Here is a 23,408-nt window from a genome sequence, read left to right on the forward strand (position 1 = left end):
TCTGGCTGATCTTTTCTTTACGTGTGCAGTGATCATAGCCATGTTCTTTAGTGCACTCACAGGTCCTATGCTCCTTCCAGAGGGACAGCTATGTCACCCTCTCAAGGAGTAGTTTGCTGGGGAGCAGGAGGGCTGGCCAGGGTGACTCACTACAGCTCTCAGATCACCCCACGCCGCAGCTGGGAGGAGGGGAGTCTGCCCAGTGATGTTCTCCCTGCCTTGGACTCTCCTACAGAGCCTGCAGCTTCATCTCCCAGGTCAGACACCACAGTGGCCACAACAGCAGCTCTTGGCCCGGGCTCCCGGCTGATGCCTTCAAAGTCACCTTCCACGGGAACCACAAGGATAGGCAGTCATGAGTCCTCCCACGGCCCCTCTCAAATGACAGCCAGGACCTGGGAACTCACAGCACATGCTTCCCACCAGCCGCCAGGTCAGCACTCACGTTGCCCCAGGAGAGGTTATTCCCCACTGTGGCTTCTGAGATCTGGGCTGAGATCCATCACAAGGCAGGTTTATACCATCGATCCAAAGTCAGGACTCACTGGGCACTCCGCTGCCCCCGGCCACCAGCCTCCTGGCCTGGCCTTTTCTCCGTGGCTTTGCCCTTGGGGCAGCTAGAAAAGCAAGCCCACCACCCCCACCAGAAGTGGCAGGACCAGCCTTGTCACCTGCACGGAGAGCCTGTACTGAGAGTCTGAGTGGCATCTGTGCCCTCCCACAGTGGGAGGTGGTGGCAGCTGCCTGCAATCCGGGGCCAGGATCTGTGGAAGGGAGGAGCTGTAGGTAAAGTGGACCTTCTCTAAGGCTTATCTGATTCTTTTTTATTTATTTATTTTTTTGAGACGGAGTTTCACTCTTGTTACCCAGGCTGGAGTGCAATGGCACGATCTCAGCTCACTGCAACCTCCACCTCCTGGGTTCAGGCAATTCTCCTGCCTCAGCCTCCTGAGTACCTGGGATTACAGGCACGCGCCACCATGCCCAGCTAAGGCTTATCTGATTCTTAAGTGTGGCCAGCACTTCAGTGAGCTACCCTGCTTGCTTGCTCTTTGCTAAAACGAGTCTGCTTACGCCAGCCACGTGTCTCCCAAGGTGCTAGGATGGGAGCCAAGCTGTGCAGTTTCTCCTGCTTCATGAGGAACTAGGGCCTCTAGGACTCAAGCTGTGACACTGTCCTTTGTTTTCCGCAGATGGGTATCCACCGGGCAACAGCAGCACCATAGGTAAGTTTGTCCCTTTGTCCAGTATGTTTATGATTGAGGTGACCGCAGTCCCAGGGTGCTGGGGGGTCGTGGCCCGGGCCTGCCCCCCAGCACAGTCCTGACAGCGGCCCCTTCCACTCTCAGAAGATTGCCATCAGATAAAAAGTTTAAAAAGTGCCAATTTATGGAATTCTCTGTTTGATGTGCTTATTTTTCTTAATATTGGTAGTTTCTAGCTGTCAGGCTACCGGAGTTGAACCCAGAAAGCTGGCACCCAAAACAGGGCTCCAGGCCAGCTCTTCACAGCTCTATGCAGCAGGGTTCGCCTCCCATGCAGGGAGCATCCGAAAACACAGGTGCCGGCTGCCAGCACTGACGCTGCAGCATCTCTGCCACATGCTGCCCATCCCTCTCTACGGCGTGGCACCATGCACTTAGAGAGGCTGTCCACATTTTCAGTATAAAATGCTCCTCTTGGCCAGGCGTGGTGGCTCACACCTGTACTTTGGGAGGCCGAAATTTGAGGATCCCTTGAGGCCAGAATTTGAGGCCAGCCTGCTTAACATAGCAAGATCTCATTTCTATTTAAGAAAAGAAAAAGAAAAAAGTTAACAAAACAAAATAAAACAAAAAAACCGCTCATCTTTACAGAAGACACACACAATGCTAAGGCTAGGAGAATAGGATCGAGAACGTGCAAGTGACGATAGAAAAAGGGGGACGCATTTGCAAGACTAAAAGAAAAAGATGAAGGGAGGGGAGGAGAGAGAACAGGAGGAAGAAAGGAAGCATGCAGGGAGGAAGAATGCCAGTAATGAGAAGAACGCAAGTCATGCTTCAGGCTGGCAAACTTCCAGAGTAACAGAAAACCCAACTGTAATGTGACACGGACAAAAATTACCGTGACCTTCTGTTCATAAATTTTCCTGCTAGAGAATGATTCGTATTTTGTGGTCTCATTTTTACCTGCATCAAATGTCATCTGGAAAAACATCAAGTGACTTCGGATATTTTAGCTGTTAGTTGATTAGAATTGTTTAAAAACCAATTAGACCCTGGCGAGGTAGCCCACACCCATAATCCCAACACTTGGGGAGGCTGAGGCAGGCCCATCACCGGAGGCCAGGAGTCCAAGACCAGCCTGGCCAACTTGACAAAACCCGTCTTTACTAAACATACAAAGAATTAGCCGGGCATGATGGCACATGCCTGTAGTCCCAGCTACCAGGGAGGCCGAGGTGGGAGAATTGCTTGAACCCAGGAAGCAGAGGTTGCAGTGAGCTGTGATCATGCCACTGCACTCTGGCCTGGGCAACAGAACAAGACCCTGTCTCAAAAAACGACGAAAAGTAAATTCCATTTCTAACTCAAAAGTCCCCTTGCAACGAGGAAGCAGCCCTTGCTATCAGATTTCTGGGCATCCTTCAGAGGGACTGTATAAACCAGCTCAGAGGGGCGAAGGGAGGCTGGACCGCTGCTTTATTTCTCCTGTTCACCTTATTTGTTTCCGCTTGCTGTCATAGCTTGTAGGTCCTCCCATATCAGGACACAAAAACCACCTCATCCTTTTTAACAGCTACAGAATATTCCATTGTATGGAATTCCCACCATTTACTTAGCCAACCCCCTATCTGGACATGTGATTGCTGCATTCTGTGGTTATCTTACAAACAGCGATAAATTGAAAAATCTTTAGGTGCAAGAATATCTTTGGATAAAATCCTACATGTATAATTCGGAGGTCATTTCTTTCTATATAGATTTTCCAACAACTATTTGATGATGGGCTATAATCTATAATCTGCTTTTTCTAGTTCGTGACTTTTATTAGATTAAAAAATTGGCCAGGTGCTGTGGCTCACGTCTGTAATCCCAACACTTTGGGAAGCCGAGGTGGGCAGATCACTTGAGGCCAGGAGTTCGAGACCAGCCTGGGCAACACGGTGAAACCCTGTCTCTACTAAAAATACCAAAATTAGCCAAGCGTAATGGTGGGTGTCTATAATCCTAGCTACTAGGGAGGCTGACGCAAGAGAATTGTTTGAACCTGGGAGGCAGAGGTTTCAGTGAGCTGAGATCATGCCACTGCACTCCAGCTTGGGAGACAGAGCAAGACACACACACACACACACACACACACACACACACTCAAAAACTTTCTCCCAAATTCTGAAATGTAATGTAATATACATTCACCAAAGACCTACAGTGCACAAGATACTTCTATGCAAGGAAGCGTGGAAATACAGAGACGCCACACACAAAAACACTTTAGGTCTTTTATGCTGGATCAGCCACCCTGAGATCTAAGAGCACAAGTGACGTGTGGCAGATACACTCACTGGCCCCCAGGACATCAGAGGATGTTGCTATTTCTGCGTGAATATACAATCAGTTGAGCTCATCTTCATAAGAAAGTATTAACGATGCTTTAGCACAGTGGTGGCTCAGTAAACTCACTGCCATTTTAATCAACCCATTGGTACTACCAATACCCTAATTTGCTTTTTAAAATAACATATAAATGATTAGCAGTACTTTTTTTTTTTAATTCAACAGAAAATGGTACATAGTAGATGCTTAACAGATATCAAGTGAGTAAGCGAAGGAATGGGTGAATTTGAGGGCTTTAACATTTTAATAAATAAGAAATATGGCTCATAGTTTCATTGTCTTCAGTATCTACTGGCGTATTTGGAAGCCCTTTTTTATTATTAATTTTCTTTTACCTTAAGTTCCGAGATACATGTGCAGGACATGCAGGTTTGTTCCACAGGTAAACATATGCCATGGTGGTTTACACCCATCAAGCCATCACCTAGGTATTAAGCCCTGAATGCATTAGCTGTTCTTCCTGATGCTCTCCCTCCCCTCCCCTCCACACAGGCCCTGGTGTGTGATGTTCCTCTCCCCATGTCCATGTGTTCTCATTGTTCAGCTACCACTCATGAGTGAGAACAGGCAGTTTTCTGTTTCTGTGTTAGTTTGCTGAAGATGATGGCTTCCAGTTCCATCCATATCCCTGCAAAGGACATGATCTCACTCCTTTTTATGGCTGCATAGCGTTCCATAGCATATAGGTACCACGTTTTCTTTATCCAGTCTATCGCTGATGGGCATTTGGGTCGATTCCATGTTGGCAGCCCTTTTTATCAATAACTTTCTATGGTTATTACAATACCTGGTCTCCCATCCCTGACTAAGTTGTTGTTGATAACTCTCGATTGTAAAGGAAAAGGTCAGCAGGCCACATGATGGCACTGACACTGCCATGCTGATTTAGCACCCAGGTGAGGACTGACTTCTCAGGAGGCATCACGCCTCTGGGCTTTCATGGCTGAAGTAAGTTTCTGCAGTCGATTCCTCAGCCCTTGACAGAAACGGCCTCTATGTCGCATCATTTATTCAACACAAACTGAGTTTCTGTTCAGTGCCAGGAATGGTCTTAAGCTGTTATAAAATGCGGAATCCTCATTAAAAAGCAAATGTCACTTTAAATTTATTTCAATTTATGGAACTTGAAAAGCCTAAGTTGATCAATTAAGTATTTATTGAGTGTCTACTGTGAACCCAACACTTATTATATGCTTAGTGCAATAGAAATAGAAAAGAAACCACTGGCCAAGCATGGTGGCTCATACCTGTAATTCTAACACTCTGGGAGGCCAAGGCAGGAGGCTCATACCTGTAATCCTAACACTCTGGGAGGCCAAGGCAGGAGGCTCATACCTGTAATCCTAACACTCTGGGAGGCCAAGGCAGGAGGCTCATACCTGTAATCCTAACACTCTGGGAGGCCAAGGCAGGAGGCTCATACCTGTAATCCTAACACTCTGGGAGGCCAAGGCAGGAGGCTCATACCTGTAATCCTAACACTCTGGGAGGCCAAGGCAGGAGGCTCCTGTGAGCCCAGGAATTTAAGAGACCAGCCTGGACATTTCATTATAAAAAGTAAAAATGAAAAAATTATCCAGGTGTAGTGATGTACAGTTGTCCAAGCTACCTGGGAGGCTGAGGTAAGAGGCTTGCTTGAGCCTGGAGTTCGAGGATACAGTGAGCTATGATGGTGCCACTGCACTCCAGCCTGGGCTACAGAGTGAGACTCCGTGGAAGGAAGGAAGGAAGGAAGGAAGGAAGGAAGGAAGGAAGGAAGGAAGGAAGGAAGGAAGGAAGGGAGGGAGGGAGGGAGGGAGGGAGGGACGGAGGGAGGGAGGGAGGGAGGGAGGGAGGGAGGGAGGGAAAGAGAGAGAAAAAAAAGAAAGAGAAAGAGAGGGAAGGAAGGAGAAAGAGAGAGAGAAAGAGAAAGGGAAGGAAGGAAGGAAAGAGAGGGAGAGAGGGAGAGAGGGAGGGAGGAAGGAAGGAAAGAGAAAGAGAAAAAGACAGAAAAAGAAAAAGAAAAGAGAGAAATGGAAGGAAGGAAGGAAGGAAGGGAGGAAAGGGAGGGAGGGAGGGAGGAAAGGGAGGGAGGGAGGAAGGAAGGGAGGGAGGGAGGAAGGAAGGAAGGAAGGGGAGGGAGGGAGGAAGGAAGGGAGGGAGGGAGGAAGGAAGGAAGGGAGGGAGGGAGGAAAGAAGGAAGGGAGGGAAGAAGGAAGGGAGGGAGGGAGGAAGGAAGGAAGGGGAGGGAGGGAGGAAGGAAGGGAGGGAGGGAGGAAGGAAGGGAGGGAGGGAGGAAGGAAGGAAGGGGAGGGAGGGAGGAAGGAAGGGGAGGGAGGGAGGGAGGAAGGGAGGGAGGGAGGGAGGAAGGGAGGGAGGAAGGAAGGAAGGGGAGGGAGGAAGGAAGGGAGGGAGGGAGGAAGGAAGGGAGGGAGGGAGGAAGGAAGGAAGGGGAGGGAGGGAGGGAGGGAGGAAGGAAGGGGAGGGAGGGAGGAAGGAAGGGAGGGAGGGAGGGAGGGAGGAAGGAAGGAAGGAAGGAAGGGGAAGGAGGGAGGGAGGAAGCCACTGCACAGAGTACTTGAGTTGATGCTCTTCTTCCAAAACTGCCCTCATCCGATGCAAGCACACAGGAGCTCTGGCCATAGTGACACACGGGTATTACTACCCAATGACGGGCCTAATTGGTCAGGGTGCTGCTGAGGAACATTTTCTTCAGGCATACCAAACATTGTTCCTGGCTGTCTCAGGGGCCTTCTCTGTCCTGGACCCAGTCTGCACACAGGCTGAAGGGGGCTGGTGGGAGATGTGGTTTTCATGGCCGCCTCTGCTGAAACCACCTTTCCCCTCTCTCCTTCCTCCTCGCTTCTCCTGTCTCACCAGAGCTCTTTCTCTTCCTCTTCTTCCAATCTACACACCCATCCAGGAAACAATAAAAGGTGGAGGGCTTGGCAGGTAAGCTGTTAATTCACTGTTTTGGTGATTCTGATTTCCGCGTCTTTTTTTTTTGAGAGACAGTCTGGAGTACAGTGGTGTGATCTCGGCTCACAGCAACCTCCACCTCCCAGGTTCAAGCCATTCCCCTGCCTCAGCCTCCCAGGTAGCTGGGACTACAGACTCAGTGCCACCACAACCAGCTAATTTTTGTATTTTTAGTAGAAACGGGGTTTCACCATGTTGGCCAGGATGGTCTCGATCTCTTGACCTCATGATCCGCCCACCTCAGCCTCCCAAAGTGCTGCATTGTGGCCCCTGTGTCTTTACTAGAGTTGCCTGGATGTCAGTGAGGAAGGGACCAAGGATCTGGCGCTGAGTTCAAGTTGCTTAGTTTTATGGTTGGTTCAGGAGCCCTCTTCTCTGTTGAGTTTCATTCTGCAGCTTTTATTGTCACTTAAATAGAAACAGGAAGGGGCCTTGTGAAGGGAGAAGCACAGTTCACATCATGTTGCCTTTTCCAGTAAAACATTCTGTTCACAGTGTGCGCCGACTCACTAGCCAGCGCGAAGACATCGTTTACCATCAGTGCGACGTCTCTGCTAACACAGATTTCTTTTTTTAGTCATAATAATGGTGAATTTTAAGCCCGAAAACTCAAAACAGTTTTCATTAATTTCTCGTGTTTTCTGTTACTTTTTTTTTATTTTGGTGCTGTGACTCCGATCTGTTACTTCTTTTGTAACCATTTTTCTATAATTTTTTATTTACTTAAAAGTTATTTTGTTTCTACAATTTTACTATTTATTCTGATTACAGTGTCATTGCAAATATGAGAAAAAACGACCTTTTTAATAAAAGAAATAAAGAGTATCTTGAATCCTCCCACTGTATATATTCCTCAAGACTCTTCTGTGCATTTGGATATCTACATGGCTGGTTGGAAATTACTGTGGGTTCATTTGGGGTTTTTTTGAGACAGTCTCGCTCTGTCACCTAGGCTGGAGTGCAGTGGTACAATCTCAGCTCACTGTAACCTCTGCCTCCCAGGTTCAAGTGATTCTCTTGCCTCAGCCCCACAAGTAGCTGAGATTACAGGTGCCTGCCACCATGCCTGGCTAATTTTTGTATTTTTAGTAGCTACGGGGTTTCATCGTGTTGGCCACGCTGATCTCGAACTCCTGACCATAGGTGATCTGCCTGCCTCAGCCTCCCAAAATGCTAGGATTACAGGTGTGAGCCACTGCACTCAGCCTATTGTGGGTTCCTTTTTATCTGAGTATCTTTTTTCACTCAAGATGTTGCAGACAACTTTTCATGTTAATAAATGCAGATCTATTTTGTAATTTTTAATAGTTGAATAGTATTGGGTATTCCATCATATGCGCATAGCATGTTTAATTAACTAATTGTCTGTTGACAAGAGATTCAGATTAACATCTTGAAAATTATTTTAGGCCAGGCACAGTGGCTCATGCCTGCAATCCCAGCACTCTGGGAGACCGAAGGAGGCAGATCACTTGAGGTCAGGAGTTCAAGACCAGCCTGGCCAACATGGTGAAACCCCATCTCTACTAAAAATACAAAAATTAGCTGGGCTTGGTGGCAGGTGCCTGTAATCCCAGCTACTCAGGAGGCTGAGGCAGGAGAATCATTTGAACCTGGGAGGGGTAGTTTACAGTGAGCTGAGATCACACCACTGTACTCCAGCCTGGGCAACAGAGTGAGATTCTATCTTAAAAAAAAAAAAAAAGTTGAAGGTAGACTAGACGCAGTGGCTCACACCTGTAATCCCAGCACTTTGGGAGGCCAAAGTAGGTGGAGGTCAGGAGTTTGAGACCAGCCTGAGCTGAGATGATACCTCTGTACTCTAGCCTGGGCAACAAAGGGAGAACCTGCCTAAAAAAAAAAAAAAAAAAAAAAAAGTTGCAAGTGAAAAAAAATGAAATTGTAAGGAAAATGGCACTATGTGCTATTGTTTCTAAACCTGTGAAGTCGAAGAAAAGGGGGCGTTGTGCTGGGAACAGCAGAGGAGGGGTGTGTTCCTGTCTGCTTTCTCAACCCTGGCTTTAGCAGCAGGAGCTCGCTCTCCTCCTCATCCCACTCCTGGCTTTGCCTTGAGGCTCTTACTGCTCCCTCCTCACTTGCCCCATTCCTGCCCTGTCACCCCAGGCACTCTGCCAGAGAAGGACAAAGATGAGGAGCAGAGGTGTGGGACGACAGGGAACTGGCACCCTTGGCAGGAATGGGGATGTGTTTTTGCCTAGACATAGAATTAGAGGGAAATGCATGGGCCTCAAGAAATGTCCAGAGCGGCAGGCTGCTTGGAGGCGCTTGGATCCCTTTGTAAGAATGTCCACGGTAAAGAATTTGCGATTCAAAGCCACGAATGTGCTCCTGGGTGTCTCAATGTGGTCTTCTCCCTTTCAGTGGCCGTTTCCACTTCCACCATCCTGCTGTGTGGGCTGAGTGCTGTGTCTCTCCTGGCATGCTACATAAAGTCAAGGTGAGTCACACCGGGTACTCCCTCTGCAAGAGTCATCATTCCCCAAGAGAAAAGAGCCGCACATGGCCGGGTGCGGTGGCTCACACCTATAATCCCAGCACTCTGGGAGGCTGAGGTGGAACAATTACTTGAGCCTAGTAGTTTGAGACCAGCCTGGACAACATAATGAGACCCTGTCCCCACCAAAAAAAAATAATTTTCAAAAAGCTCAAAAAATAAATATATCTTTAAGAAGAATTGGCATGGTTGGGCATAGTGGCTCACACCTATAATCCTAGCACTTTTGGAGGCAAAGTGGATAAGCTGCTTGAGTCCAGGAGTTTGAGACCAGCCTGGCCAACATGGTGAAACCTGATCTTTAAAAAAAATACAAAAAGTTAGCTGTGCACAGTTGCCTGCAGAGGTTTCAGCAAGCCAGCATGACTGCACTCCAGCCTGGGAGACAGAGTGAGACCCTGTCTCAGAAAAAAAAAAAAAAGGAGAAGGAAGAGGAAGAGGAGGAGGTAAATTTGTTGAGTGTAATTACTTGGTCATTTGGTGAATTGATTCTTTCCATAATCTGGTTACTTTACAAATGGGTTATTAGGTAGATTTGCCATTTGACAAATTGGATTTTAGCAAATTATTTTCAGGGAACTGACCTGCGTTCTGACTTAGTTTAGCTCTCTCTCCAGGGAGCTCACACTGCTTACCTTAAAATGGCCTAAAGAGCTGCTGCTCCAGAGGGACGTTTCACCACCCTGGGAGAAGGTGCCGGCCAGATGCCCAGGCCTCAGCGCCCAGGCAGCTCCAGACCGGCGGGCCACGTCTGACCAGAGTGTCCCTCTGGGGACACAGCTCCCTGTGCTTGTCATTCAGGAGCTGATTGGTTTATGGATTTCTTTATTTCACACACACTGAGTACTAAGAACTGCTTTTGAAAGTTCCCTGAATATGAAATCACTTTTATCAAGATGATCAAGTCTGCTTTGGCCAGGCTCCCAGTCGCTATCTCCTCCTCTTGTTCCTGCCATTTGAATGGCCTTTTAGCAGAGGACTGGCAAAGCGTAGGGTGAGGGCGGCGTGAGCTGCTCCAATAGCATTTGGTGAATCTTTGGTGGATGGGGAGGTTGGATATACCTGGAGAGGATTTATTCTCATCGTATTGCAGGCTGGTCTTGAACTCCTGGGCTCAAGCGATCCTCCCATCTCAACCTCCCAAAGTGCTGGGATTACAGGCATGCACCACCACACCCGGCCCCTAGATAGGACTGAATACCCTCTGTAGACGTAGGCACTCCAGGTTCTCTCCATCTCTGAGCACTAAGTCCTCTCTGGCTCCTGCAGCAGGGCCTCTGTCTGCTCCTCCCATCCCCACTGCTGGATACACCCTCAGTAGGAAGCATCTGTTGATTTGAGGGCAACTCCCACCTCTTTTCAAAACCTATGAACCACCTCCTTTGCAGGCAAACTCCCCAGCCAGACAGCGTTGAAATGGAAGCCATGGAAGCTCTGCCAGTGACCGGAGGGACCAGCGACAGAGACAAAGACTCAGAAAACCGCACTCACCTCTGAAACTCAGGGAAAGCAGCCCGGCTCTGTCCGGAGTATAGGAACCTCTCTGCTTTACCTAAAGAGAAATGAGAAGAGGTGCAAGGAGGTGGGCTCTGGGAGCAAGCCCACCAGGCCCCTCATCTTCCCAGCAGGATCTCACAGGCTGCCGGGCGACGGCTCCTGCATGAGGAAGCAGGTTCTCCGCACTCCATGGGCGCCACCTGCCTGCCTGTCGTGTCTTGGATCCAGGGGCCAGCTTCCTAGGAGAGACCAAAGGCTTCTGGCAGCGGTTTTATCTCATTACAATGTGAGCTGTCGGGAATACAGGTGGCACTGAAATAAAGGCCCTGCCCTGAAACCTGTCCCTCAGCCTGACTTGCCGTTTACAGAGAAGTGTGATATACTCAAGGCTCTCTGTCAATTACAAGGCTCCTGCTGGCCTGGGAGATGTTGCCAGGGAAGACACCTGCATTGGGCTCCTAACCACCCTGTCTCCAGCTGCTCTGCACACACTGACAGGGAGCGGGAAAGGTGGGAGAGATGCTGAGTGAATCCTCTCCGTCGAAGAATTCAAGAAGAAAATTCAACTCAGCACCACTTTACATATATATGCTTTTATATTTATACTTGTCTACTATATCTACACATTATATGTGATTTCCATTTTGACATTATACCTTGTATAAACAAAATAAAACATCTATTTTCGATATTTTTTAAATGCACTAAAAGTCACCAAGGAGAAATGTTCCACACAGAGGAGGAGGAAGGGGAGGAAGGCAGAGTCCGGGCGACTCAGCTCCAGTGTTCAGTGGCGGGATCTCTGCTCACGGCAACCTCTGCTTCTCAGGTTCAAGCGATTCTCCTGCCTCAGCCTCCCGAGTAGCTGGGATGACAGGTGCTTGCCAACACGCCCAGCTAATTTTTGTATTTTTAGTAGAGATGGGGTTTCACCATGTTGGCCAGGCTGGTCTCACTCTCTTGACCTCGTGATCCGCCTGCCTCAGCCTTCCAAAATGCTGGGATTACAGGTATGAGCCACCGCACCCGGCCAGATATTTATTTCTAAAATCATGGACCTAACCCCACCTCCTCATTTTATAGATGAGAAAACTGAGGACTGGAGAAGTTGTTCTGCTTACAACCACGAAGCTCAGTTAATGCTAGAGCTGGATCAGAGCAGGGGCCGGGATGCTGGGTAAGGTGGCTCACACCTGTGATCCCAGCACTTTGGGAGGCCAAGACAGGAGGAGAAGGATCAACTGAGCCCAGAAGTTCAAGAACAGCCTGGGCAACATAGTGAGACACATCTGTACAAAAATTTTTTTTTTCTTGAAACAGTCTCACTCTGTCACCCAGGCTGGAGTGCAATGGTGAGATCTCAGCCTCCGCCTCCTGAATTCAAGCGATTCTCCTGCCTCAGCCTCCCAAGTTACTGGAACTACAGGCATGTGCCACCACACCCTGCTAATATTTGTTTTTTTTGTTGTTGTTTTTTGGTTTTTTTTTTTAGTAGAGACAGGGTTTTGCTATGTTGGCCAGGCTGGTCTCAAACTCCTGATCTCAAGTGATTCGCTTTCCTTAGCCTCCAAAAGTACTGGGATTACAGGTGTGAGCCACTACACCCAACCAAAATTTTTTAAAAAACAAAAGTAATAGGGAGGGTAGGTGGGGTGGGAGGGGAGCAGTCCTGGCTGGAAACCAGCCACCAGCTGCCCCTTATACAGCCAGGGGGAAGAGGAAGCCACTGTGGGCATTTGGGAGGTGGGATATGGGCATAGCGCTCAATCCGCACACCACCAGACATTCTCAAAGTGCCCTTTTTAATTGACTTTTCTTTTTTGAGGCGGGGGACTCACTGTATCACCCAGGCTGGAGTGCAGTGGTGCAATCTTGGCTCACTGCAACCTCTGCCCCCCAGCTTTAAGCAATTCTGATGCCTCAGCCTCTGGAGTAGCTGGGACTACAGGTGCACACCACCACGTCTGGCTAATTTTTGTATTTTTAGTAGAGTCTGGGTTTTGCCATGATGGCCAGGTTCGTCTCGAACTTGTCAGCTCAAGCAATCTGCCTGCCTCGGTCTCCCAAAGTACTGGGATTACAGGTGTGAGTCACCACACCTGGCCATTTTTTTCACTAACTTCTGCCTGTCCTCAGTTTAGATGCTTTCATCAAAATTAGAGGAGGCTTTTCCAAGTGGCTGGTTGGGCTTCCTCACAATATGGTGGGCTCAGGCTAGTCACACAGGCTGAAAAAATGTAGAAACTGCCAGGCTCCTGACAGGCTGGGCCAGACACTGGCACACATCACTTCTGTGGCATTCTATCTGTCGAAGCAAGTCGCAAGGCCAGCCCAGGTTCAAGCAGCCAGGAACGAGGAAAGGGAAAGAAGGAATCAATAGAGGCTCTGTGGTACCCATCCACTGTACCCTTCAGGGCCATCAGGAAGTGTAATTGCCTTTCAGTCCTCAGTACTCAGTAAATGCCAACAAATATTAGGTGAATGAATGGGCAGAATGACCAGGAAGTCAGCATCTGCCAGGTGCTAGGAACAGTCTGTCCTTTTTTATGTTGAAATGGAAAGAGTACACAGATCTCTGAAGGCTGACAGGAGCACCATATTCTAAACCTCAGCATCATGCAATATACCTGTGTAACAATCCTGCACATGTTCTACTGAGACCAAAATTAAAAAAGAAAGTTCTACAGCTGTGAGGACTTTAGCCCCCATGTCTTCAGCTGCCAGAAATCTAAATGATTCACATCTCCCGCTCTTCCCTCATTTCCTGCCATACACATTTGCCTGCCGTACACATTTGCCTTGAAGTAAATGGATTGCTCTTCACCTTTTACATTTTGTCTTGATTTTCCTTAATAAAGAAATAAGACTTTTTTTTTAGATGGAGTCTTGCTCTGCTGTCCAGGCTGGAGTCCAATGGTGTAATCTCAGCTCACTGTAACCTCTACCTCCTGGGTTCAAGTGATCCTCCTGCCTCAGCCTCCCAAGTAACTGGGATTACAGGCATGTACCATCACACCTGGCTAATTTTTGTATTTTTGATAGAGATGAGGTTTCACCATGTTGGCCAAGCTGATCTCAAACTCCTGACCTCAGGTAAACCACCCGCCTTGGCCTCCCAAAGTGCTGGGACTACAGGTGTGAGCCATCATGCCCTGCTAAGAAATAAAACTCTCAACTTTCCCCTTTCTATTTAGTTTTTTAACCATTCACAGCATTCTTTATTTCCTTGTATAGATGCAGATTTCCATTTTTTTTTTTTCTGCCTGTATAACTTTTTAAAATATACCTTGTGGTGTGACTTTTCCCTTTTAACCCTTCCTCCAGACATTGGGAGGTGGAGAGCAGGGACTGAAAGACATGGGGAAGGACACCTGTTTCTAACTGCCCACACCTGTGTTCCACAGGGACCTCTTCCTCTTGGCTGAGGCTGTCACCTCCTGGCTCAGAATTTCACAGCGCAGAGCGGAGCGGAGTCCGTGAGTCCTGCAGGTGTGCTTCACCATAGGGCCGTGCTCCTTTGAGGCAGGACCAGCCTGACCCAAATCACAGCCTCCCCAACACCTCACACTGCTGCGCACTAATCAGAGCTCAATTAGTGCATATTTTAGTTCATATTAGGCACTGTATTATGAGGGGGATTTAGTTGACACTTACTCCTCTAAGTGACTGTCCATAAATCCACCCATTCTAGTGTTGCTGTTCTTAGCTATTCAGGATGAAATGCCCCCTTCTCTCTTGAAATTTTCCATCCCTCAGCCTGACTTGCAGTTTACAGAGAAAAGTGATATACCCAAGGCTCTCTGTCAATTACAAGGCTCCTCCTGGCCTGGAAGATGTCTCCAGGGAAGACACCTGCATTGGGCTCCTAACCACCCTGTCTCCAGCTGCTCTGCACACACAGGGAGCCAGGAAAGTTGGGAGACATGCTGAGCCCAGTGAATCCTCTCCATCGAAGGATTCAGGAAGAAGAAACTCAACTCAGCACCCCTTTACATATATATGCCTTTCTGCTTCCTTGTCTATCATATCTACACATTATATATGATTTGCATTTTGACATGTACCTTGTATAAACAAAATAAAACATCTATTTTCAATATTTTAAAATGCACTAAAAGGATCACCAAGGATGGCCAGGCACGGTGGCTCATGCCTGTAATCCCAGCACTTTGGGAAGCCGAGGTGAGTGGATCACCTGAGGTCAGAAGTTTGAGACCAGCCTGACCAACAACCAACATAGTGAAATCCTTTCTCTACTAAAAATACAAAAATTAGCTGGGTGTGGTGGTGGGCGCCTGTAATCCCAGCTACTTGGGAGGCTGAGGCAGGAAAAGCGGGAGGCGGAGGTTGCAGTGAGCCAAGATCATACCACTGCATTCCAGCCTAGGTGACAGAGACTCTGTCTTAAAAAAAAGAAAAAAAAATTACCAAGGAGCAATGTTCCATGCAAAGGAGGAAAAAGAATGGGAATGCAGAATTCTGCTGGGGCTCCTCCATCCTGTTGGGGTGCCTCACCAGCCACGGCCACAGAGGGGCTAACCTCCCCCCGCTTCCTGTCCCCGCCCCCCACCCGCCCCGCTTGTGGGCACCTGGGCTGGGTGTGGCCTCCAGAGCCTCTCAGCTAGACTCCAAAGCTGTTGAACACAGAGAATGAAGTGTGCAGAGCTCACAGGGCAGTGCCCAACAGTGGCCTCAGAAGCCCTGACCACCTGTTCCTGGCCTCTCCAGACGGCTTTGGGTCCTAACCATCTTCCAAACCTAAGCCTCCCATTTCCTGGGATTCTATGAGTCCCTGGTATCATTCCAATACATTTTTTTTTTCTTTATAACAGATTCAGTTTTCATTGCTTGTCACTGAAAAGTTCCTAGCTGATATGAATTCGGTACTGGAGTGGGTATTGCAAATTATGAAGAAGAGGAGAGATAAGAAGTATCTGCGATTGGTTATCTGCCTTAGAGAGGGGAGGAGAGAGCCAATGCTCTGACGATATTCAGAGATAGGAATGAAGCAGCCCAGGAAATTCAGTAATGAGTTCGCCTGGGACATCACGCCAACTGCAAGCCCGGCTCTCGGAGACTATGTTGCTTCCATCCTGAAATTGTATGGGTACGAGAAATCCAAGGCCGTAGATGGGTGGCTGCTTTTAATGGCGATGAAAAACTTGGAGAATAAGAAGTTCAACTCTCTAAAGTCTGATTTCAAGTCACAGGCTGAAACCTAAAGACTTCCTAGAACCATACAGAATTTCATCCCTTACCGATGCAAGGCCAGGATGGCTGAAAACCCAACTTAAGAATCTGAGCCTTTGGCTGGGTGCAGTGGCTCACACCTGTACTCCAACCACTTGGGAGACCGAGACAGGTGGATTGCATGAGTCCAGGCGTTCAAGACCAGCCCAAGTGACATGGTGAAACCCCTGTCTCTATAAAAAATGCAAAAACTAGCCAGGAGTGGTGGCATGTGCCTGTAGTCCCAGCTACTAGGGAGACTGAGCCGGGAGAACTGCTTGAACCAAGACCCAGGAGGCAGAGATTGCAGAGAGACAAGATCACTTCAGCCCGGGCTACAGAGCGAGATTCCATTTTAAAAAAAAAGAGACCCTAAAATACGTAGAGCTGGCTAAGGACACAGGGCCAACCCCATTATGTGTGTATGAGGCCACTGATTAAAGTGTTACCTGTCCCAGGTGTGGCCAGGTCATGGGGAAGCTCCCTTCATGTGACCTCCATGAGACTTACTTTTTGTTTGATTGTTCATCTTGGACTCCAAAGGCTGATGCTATTTTTTTAAATGTGATCCTTTGAAAGAGTTCTAACTGCAACTCTTCACACAGTGGCAGTGGAAATACCATGGGTATTAAAAACTAAAGCACTTCCTAATCTGTGGGGTCCAGACTAGGAAGACGTGTATTAGGAAAATGATTACTTAAACAACAAAAAAATCAGGCCAGGCGCAGTGGCTCACGCCTGTAATCCCAGCACTTTGGGAGGCTGAGGTGAGTGGATCACCTGAGGTCAAGAGACTTCAAGACCAGCCTGGCCAACATGGTGAAACTCCATCTCTACCAAAAATGCAAAAAGCAGCCAGGCTTGGTGGCACATGTTTGTAATCCCAGCTACTCAGGAGGTTGAGACAGGAGAACTGCTTGAACCCGGGAGGCAGAGGTTGCGCCACTGCATTCCAGCCTGGGTGAGAGAGCAAGGCTCCGTCTCAAAAAAAAAAAAATCAGAACCAATGAATTGTACATTTAAAAGAGGAAGAAGAAAAAAATTCAGGATGTCCTGTGCTGGCCACTTCCTGGGGCCCTCAGTGAGTTTGTTTAAAAGATGGGCTTAGGGAGACAGATGCCAGCCTGGAAGCAGACAGGAAACCCCAGCCTTTCTGCTGTGGTGCAACTGGACTGACACCCTCATCACAGCAGGAGAGCCCTGCAGGGTTGAGGCAGGAGGGTGACTGGGGTTAATCTTCATTATAAGAGTGCATGTCTCTCTACAAGAGAGCGAGTAAGGCCAGGGCAGAGGCACAGAGCAACCGAGACAGCAACTGGCCCAGGAGGCAGAACGGTGGAGGGTCACGGGCAGGTGGGCGGTGCATCCTGGAGGTGGTTGCCTGGAGAGAGCTTCCTGGTGAACTGGCATGAAGAGAAGAATCACAGATCAATGGTGGTGCCATTTCTGGAGGTGGGGAAGGGTACGTGGAAGAGCCAGTGAGGCTGGGAAGGAAATCAGGGGCTGCGTCTAGGACATGGCAGGGCTGAGATGTCACGAAGACAGCAAATGGATCTATGGACTGGCGACCTTGGTGTTTGAGTGGGAAGCCCCCTCCTCCACCTACCCTACCTCTCAGGCCAGGCCACTAGGGATAAAACACACACAGGTCCCTGGAAAGGAGGAATGCAGGGGATGGTGCCTCCTGGGCCCTCCTGGAGAACCTGTCCTTACGTAGGCCGGGCAGAGGGAGAGCCCCTGCAGGCTAAGGGAGCAATGACCCGCACAGCAGCCCAGCTGTGCAGAGGCGCCTTGGAGAGCAGGGAGTGTTTATGTAGCACCATCTTCGTGTTTGGGCAAGGAGCTGGAGGAACCCTGCCTGCCTCAGTTCAGACGTTTCTACTGCACCCACTCACTGCAAATCCAGAGTCATTAGCTTCCAGGTTCTTGGTGTACCCCACGTTGTTAAAGCCAGGGGTTCAGGGTGACTAGGAAGGACTGAGGGCAGGGATCAGGCTTGAAGAAACATGTTAAATCGCTAAATAGTCTGATTCTAGCAGTGTCAAAGTCCCTTTGTGATCCAGTGAGTTGCTCCAAGCACACACCATCTGCCACTACAGGACAGAAGCCAGGCAGGCAGCGTGACAGTGACCAGCTTCCCAGGCAGGAAGGTCCCACGGGGGTGCTGCACTGCCTTAGGTTTATTAAGCTGTGTGTCCACCACGTGACGTCTCTGCTCCCATGCCTAGGCTGCTAAAGGAAAAACACTCATTGAAAGGATGGTGTTTAATTTCAACAGGGTGAGTGCTGCCTGGCCATCTGTTTTTCACCATCTTCCAGTGCATTCCCTTCTACATCCACCCCAAACGCTCGACCCAGCACTTTGGGAGACTGAGGCAGGAGGATGGCTTGAGCCCAGGAGTTTCAGACTAGCCTGGGCAATAGAGTGAGACTTTGTCTCTACAAAAAATAAACAAAAACGAGCCAGGCATGGTGGCACACACCTATAGTCCCAGCTACTTGAGGGACTGCGGTGGGAGATCAAGGCTGCAGTGAGCTGTGATTATGCCACTGTACTTCAGCCTAAGAGACAGAGTAAGACTCTGTCTCAAAAAAACAAAATAAGGGAGAGCAACCTAAACTTCCTCCCAAACCACTTACAGTGTGGCTGTTTCCTTCCTCTCTCGCATCCCAATCCCTCCCACACCATCAACCAGCCATCCCTCTCTCACCTGTCTTCCATCTCTCTTCTCTGGATTTGTTTCCACTCAACACAACCCTGCACAAACCTCTCAACTTTTAAAAAGCAAAACCCTGTGGCCATGGCATCCCCTACCCACTTCTTGCCTCTTGCCAGCCTTGCTTCCTGAGAACCAGTCTATGCAGGCAGTGTATCTTCACCTCCCCCTGGTATTTTACAGTTCTATCATACAGACACATAGTTCAGAGCCAACAGTTACAGAAGACACTTACCAAAAAGCCCCCTACACCTGCCAATTCCCCCTCCCAAAAGGAAACATTTAGAAATCCTTCTCAGTGTCTTGGTATGTGTTATGTGTCTCCGAATGATGGGCTCCTGCCTCCATTTTTCAGTTTCGGTCACTGTAACTGACTTCCTACCAGAGGCTGAGGTTCAGCTTGTTCACTCCACATGTGCACAAAGCCCCTACCTGCAGTACACACCTGCCCTTATGAAGGCCACGAAAGCAGGTACACTCCACTGAGCTGGCGGGAGGGACAGTGAGAGGGGGTGTCAAGGACAGTTCTCTCCTGCACAACCTGTCGCCTTCCAGAGGACTCATCAGTGCCTTCCCCCACCCCAACCCACACCAGGCTACGTCCTGCACTCTATCACCCAGGCTGGAGTGCAGTGGTGCAATCATGGCTCACAGCAGCTTCAACCTCCCAGGCTCAAGCCATCCTCTTGCCTCAGCCTCCCAAGTAGCCAGGAACAAGGCATGAGCCACCATACCTTATTTTTTGTAGAGATGGGGTCTGCCTATGTTGCCCAGGCTGGTCTTAAACTCCTGGGCTCAAACATTCCTCCTGCCTGAGCTTCCCAAAGTGCTGTGATTACAGGTGTGAGCCAACACACCTGGCCAATGTGGGCCTATATTCACCGATTATCCTGGGCATTTAATGAGTCATTTCAATCCAGAAACCCTTACCATCAGTTTCAGGTGATTTTCATAATTAAAAAAAAAATTCTCCCTTACTCTGTTGTCCATTTTCTCCTCCTGCAATCCCCATTTACAGATGCTCAACTTCTTAAGTTGGTTCCCTACTTTTCTTTTGAGACAGGGTCTCGCTGTGTCACCTAGGCTGGAGTGTAGTGGTACAACCTCGGCTAACTGCAACGTCCACCTCCTGGACTCAAGTGACTCTCCTGCCTCAGCCTCCCAAGTAGCTGGGATCACAAGCACGAGCCACCATACCCAGCTCATTTTTGTATATTTTGTAGAGATGGGTTTTGCCATGTTGGCCAGGCTGTTCTTGAACTCCTGAGCTCAAAATAATCCACCACCTCAGCCTTCCAAAGCACTGGGATTACAGGTGTGAGCCACTGTGTCGAGCCTCTAACTACTTTTTAATCTTTTTTTTTGCTCTACTTTCTAGATTCTCAACTTATTCTTTTAACAATTCTACTAGGTTTCTTTCATACTTTTTTCTCCAAATTTTTTTTGCCTTTTTTTTTTGAGATAGAGCCCCTCCCTGTGGCCCGGGTTCAAGCAATACTCCTTCCTCAGCCTCCCAAGTAGCTGGGATTACAGGCGCGCGCCACCATTACTATCTAATTTTTCTGTTTTTTGTAAAGATAAGGTTTCACCATATTAGCCCAGGTTGGTCTCGAACTCCTGACCTCAGATGATCTACCCACCTCGGCCTCCCAAAGTGCTGGGATTACAGGCATGACCCACCACACCCAGCCCCAATTATTATTTTATACATGTCTAACCTGCTACTCCATGCAATGCACTACCTCCTCTCATTCTCTGAATGTATTAAAGATATTTAGATGTTTTCTTCTCCCTGTACAGGTAGTTTGCTCCAAGTTGATTCTTCAGTTTTGACCTCTAGCCTTCATCTTAGGGGCCGTCTTCAGATGTTTGATGATCCCGCTGCCTCCAGGATGCCTGCTGCCTCCTTCCTGTTCTTTGCCCTTAAGAGTAAACACACACACACACACACACACACACACACACACACACACAGAATGAGTGTGAGAGAGAGAGAGAGAGAGAGAGCCCTTTACTGCCCGTACAGTATGGTTTCACAAAGAAACCATACTGAATATATACATCTTAGCCCTCAAATTCTTCACTCGCATTTTAGGCCATAGCGGTCGGCTTCTCACCTCATGGAAACTGATCAGCTGACCTTGGCAGTGCCAGTTAAACACCTGTCCACCCTTGTTTTATTTGGTCTCTTTACTGCACTAAATACTGAAGATCCCCCTTTCCTGAAGTCCCTCCTGTCCGGAGCTCAGTGGTGCCCCATCACAAGGCTTCTCTGGATCGGCTGTTGTTTTTCGTAAACCTCTTCCTCTCTTCACCCTAAGCCTCATGTCCACCAGCCTTGCTTCCCCGACCTCTGCTCTTCTCATTCTCTAAACTCTCCTGGATTGACTTGGCAAAACCCTTCAAACTTCACCGCCACCTATACACCGACAACCCTAAAGTCCCCATGCCCTGCCAGGCTCTTTGCTGCAGGACAGATGTGTTCACCCAACAGCCTCGTGGACGGTTCCACTCAACATGCTGAACACCAAACCGATCACTGCATTTACACAAACCTGCTATAGCTCCCGTCTTCCCTGTCTCGATGAAGACCACCTCTATCACCGAGTCTTCCTATGAGGATCCCAGTACTCCAGAAATCCTGCTGAGTCTACCTTCTAAACCTCAAGAGCCGTTTTCCAAATGTAGTGTGCATCACCACCACTTGTCAGGCTTGTTAAGCACCAACAGCTAGGCCTCAGCCTAGCATTTCTGATCCTCTAAGCCAGGGGTGGGGACTGAACTTTTTTTTTTTTTGAGATGGAGTTTCGCTCTTGTTACCCAGGCTGGAGTGCAGTGGCGCGATCTCGGCTCACGGCAACCTCCGCCTCCTGGGTTCAGGCAATTCTCCTGCCTCAGCCTCCTGAGTAGCTGGGATTACAGGCACACGCCACCATGCCCAGTTAATTTTTTGTATGTTTAGTAGAGACGGGTTTCATCTTGTTGACCAGGATGGTCTCGATCTCTTGACCTCGTGATCCACCCGCCTTGGCCTCCCAAAGTGCTGGGATTACAGGCGTGAGCCACCGCGCCTGGCCCGGGGACTGAACATTTTTATTTCTCACAAGTTCCCCAGTGATGTTGCCACGGCTTTGAGAACCACTGATCCTTGCCTCCGTCCCCCTCACCAGGCCCACAGGTGCTGTGGTCCAGCCCATCTTCAGACCAGCTGAGATCACTTCTTGCTGAGATTATGATCCTGTCAGCCTTGTAATTTATCTGACCTCCTTAAAACATCCTTTTTTTTTTTGAAGACAGGGTCTTGCTCTGTCACCCACAGCCTCAACCTTCTGGGCTCAAGCAATCCTCCTTCCTTGGCTGGGATTCAGTATGGGGTCACAGGCATGAGCCACTGCCCCCTGCCAAGGTCTCATTTTTGATGCCCCAATTCCCACCAAAGACATCACGTCTCATACTCTGCGTCCTGTGTCATGTGAACAGTGACAGTGCTATCGGAAAGAGTATACTGGAAAAAGAGAAAGTCCAGAACAACAGTGCTGACCCAGACATCACACCGCGTGCAGTGTGCCAGTGCTATGGTACCTGTTTAATTGAAATCTTGTAATAAAAGTTTAAATACATAAAATGTTTTTTATCAAAAGAACATCCCCCACTTCCCCGACCGGATATGTGCGGAGGGGAGGCAAGTGGAGACTGGCTGTCTGCGGGGAGTGGAGAAATGGCAGGTCCAGCCTGGGCTGGTTTCCTCTTCCTCAGAAAGTGCTGTGGGTGAACCCAGAGTCTCGGGGAGCAGGAGCCCCCTTGCTGGCTTTCTTTGCTTGGGGTCCTCGGCAAGCTGCTCTGCACTGCAGAGAGTGCACCTTGGCCTCAGAAGACAAGGAAGAGCAGGGCCTCGTGCCGTGGCAGCACGATGTTCTCCACGGTGCGCTCCATGGCGCGCACCTGCTCCGGGGAGGCCGTCAGGAACGCCAGGGGCCCGATGCGCTGCTCCGCGCAGGAGTGGCAGAGGTAGCCCCCCTTGTTTTCCTTCCTGTTGCTCTGCGGTGATGGACAAGAAAGAGAGCTAAGGGGAACAACCAAAGAATAAGGATTTTCCAGCCAAAAGCACGGAGTTATCATCACAGCTTCCCAGGGACAACGCATTCGGATTCTGTTTTCAGGGCGGCGCACGCCCTTGGAGTAACACCTTCCACAGCACCACCATCTCGGTGGGCTCAACAACCCCAAATTCCCTGAGTGTAGAAACAGCCATTTGTCCACTCAAGATAAAGAACCAAGAAAAGTTGCGTGGGGATCCCGGGGAACAGCTACCCTGCTAAGCGTGTGGCACAACCCAGCCTCCCAGACCTATGGCTTCTGCACGGCCAGGCAGCACCATGTGCCCTGATGGCTGACCCCAGGGCTGATCACACACCTCTCGTGCCTCTCGTGTGAAAAGCCCCTATTAAAGGACTACACAGATCTCTCTTATCTCCCTCACCACAACCCAGATAAGCACACAGCTCACGAACAAAAAACGCAAATGACTGAATTAAGTTCCACAGACAGTGGACATACGTAGGTTATGGGCAGCTTCTTCATGGTGAGGACGGTGTCAACAGGGATGGCATTGTTGCACTGTCCCACGCAGCAGCGCACCACGCCTGTTTTTAAGACATTGCTTGTCAGCTCTGCTTGCAAGAAGTACTCCTGAGAAGAAAAAGGTGAGACAGAGAATCATGGCGATACCTCCGCTAGGGCCTACTTGGAAACGCTGACGGCTACAGCTGAGAACACTTCAGGTGCACTCTAAGTCCCAGAAAGAGAAAAACACCGACTGCCCCATTCTCCCTTAGTTTCTCTAACTTTTCCCTGCCTCCAAAGCTATCAACAGTCCAACTGACAGTCCAACTG

At 49.0% G+C, this 23,408-nt stretch overlaps 2 protein-coding genes and 1 long non-coding RNA gene across 14 annotated transcripts in view; 1 reads left to right on the forward strand and 2 right to left on the reverse strand.

Moving 5' to 3' along the window:
* Positions 1 to 11,273, forward strand: part of IL15RA (interleukin 15 receptor subunit alpha) — a 29,549-nt gene extending 18,276 nt beyond the window's left edge. The window contains 4 exon segments of the mRNA XM_035306732.3: positions 236 to 433; positions 1,194 to 1,226; positions 8,940 to 9,015; positions 10,461 to 11,273. Coding sequence (XP_035162623.3) covers positions 236 to 433; positions 1,194 to 1,226; positions 8,940 to 9,015; positions 10,461 to 10,569 — 416 coding nt within the window. The 3' untranslated portion in view covers positions 10,570 to 11,273.
* On the reverse strand, positions 3,737 to 10,713 carry LOC144576866 (uncharacterized). Its single transcript, XR_013519487.1, has 2 exons — positions 10,564 to 10,713; positions 3,737 to 4,655 (listed from the first exon to the last, which is right to left on the reverse strand). It is a non-coding gene; the product is annotated as an uncharacterized LOC144576866 (long non-coding RNA).
* A 10,807-nt stretch (positions 11,274 to 22,080) lies between the features above and the next one.
* Positions 22,081 to 23,408, reverse strand: part of FBH1 (F-box DNA helicase 1) — a 46,289-nt gene continuing 44,961 nt past the window's right edge. For 7 of the 12 annotated variants that reach the window (XM_008999881.5, XM_054258434.2, XM_008999882.5 and 4 more), the window contains 2 exons: positions 23,073 to 23,204; positions 22,081 to 22,578 (listed from right to left, as the gene is read on the reverse strand). In XM_008999881.5, the coding sequence (XP_008998129.1) occupies positions 22,150 to 22,578; positions 23,073 to 23,204 (561 nt within the window). In that variant the 3' untranslated portion in view covers positions 22,081 to 22,149. The remainder of the gene's footprint in view (positions 22,579 to 23,072; positions 23,205 to 23,408) is intronic. The other 5 variants (XM_035306722.3, XM_078329352.1, XM_002750021.7 and 2 more) reach the window with 1 other exon arrangement.

The sequence above is a fragment of the Callithrix jacchus genome, chromosome 7 (assembly GCF_049354715.1).
Source record: "Callithrix jacchus isolate 240 chromosome 7, calJac240_pri, whole genome shotgun sequence".
Taxonomy (NCBI): domain Eukaryota; kingdom Metazoa; phylum Chordata; class Mammalia; order Primates; family Cebidae; genus Callithrix; species Callithrix jacchus.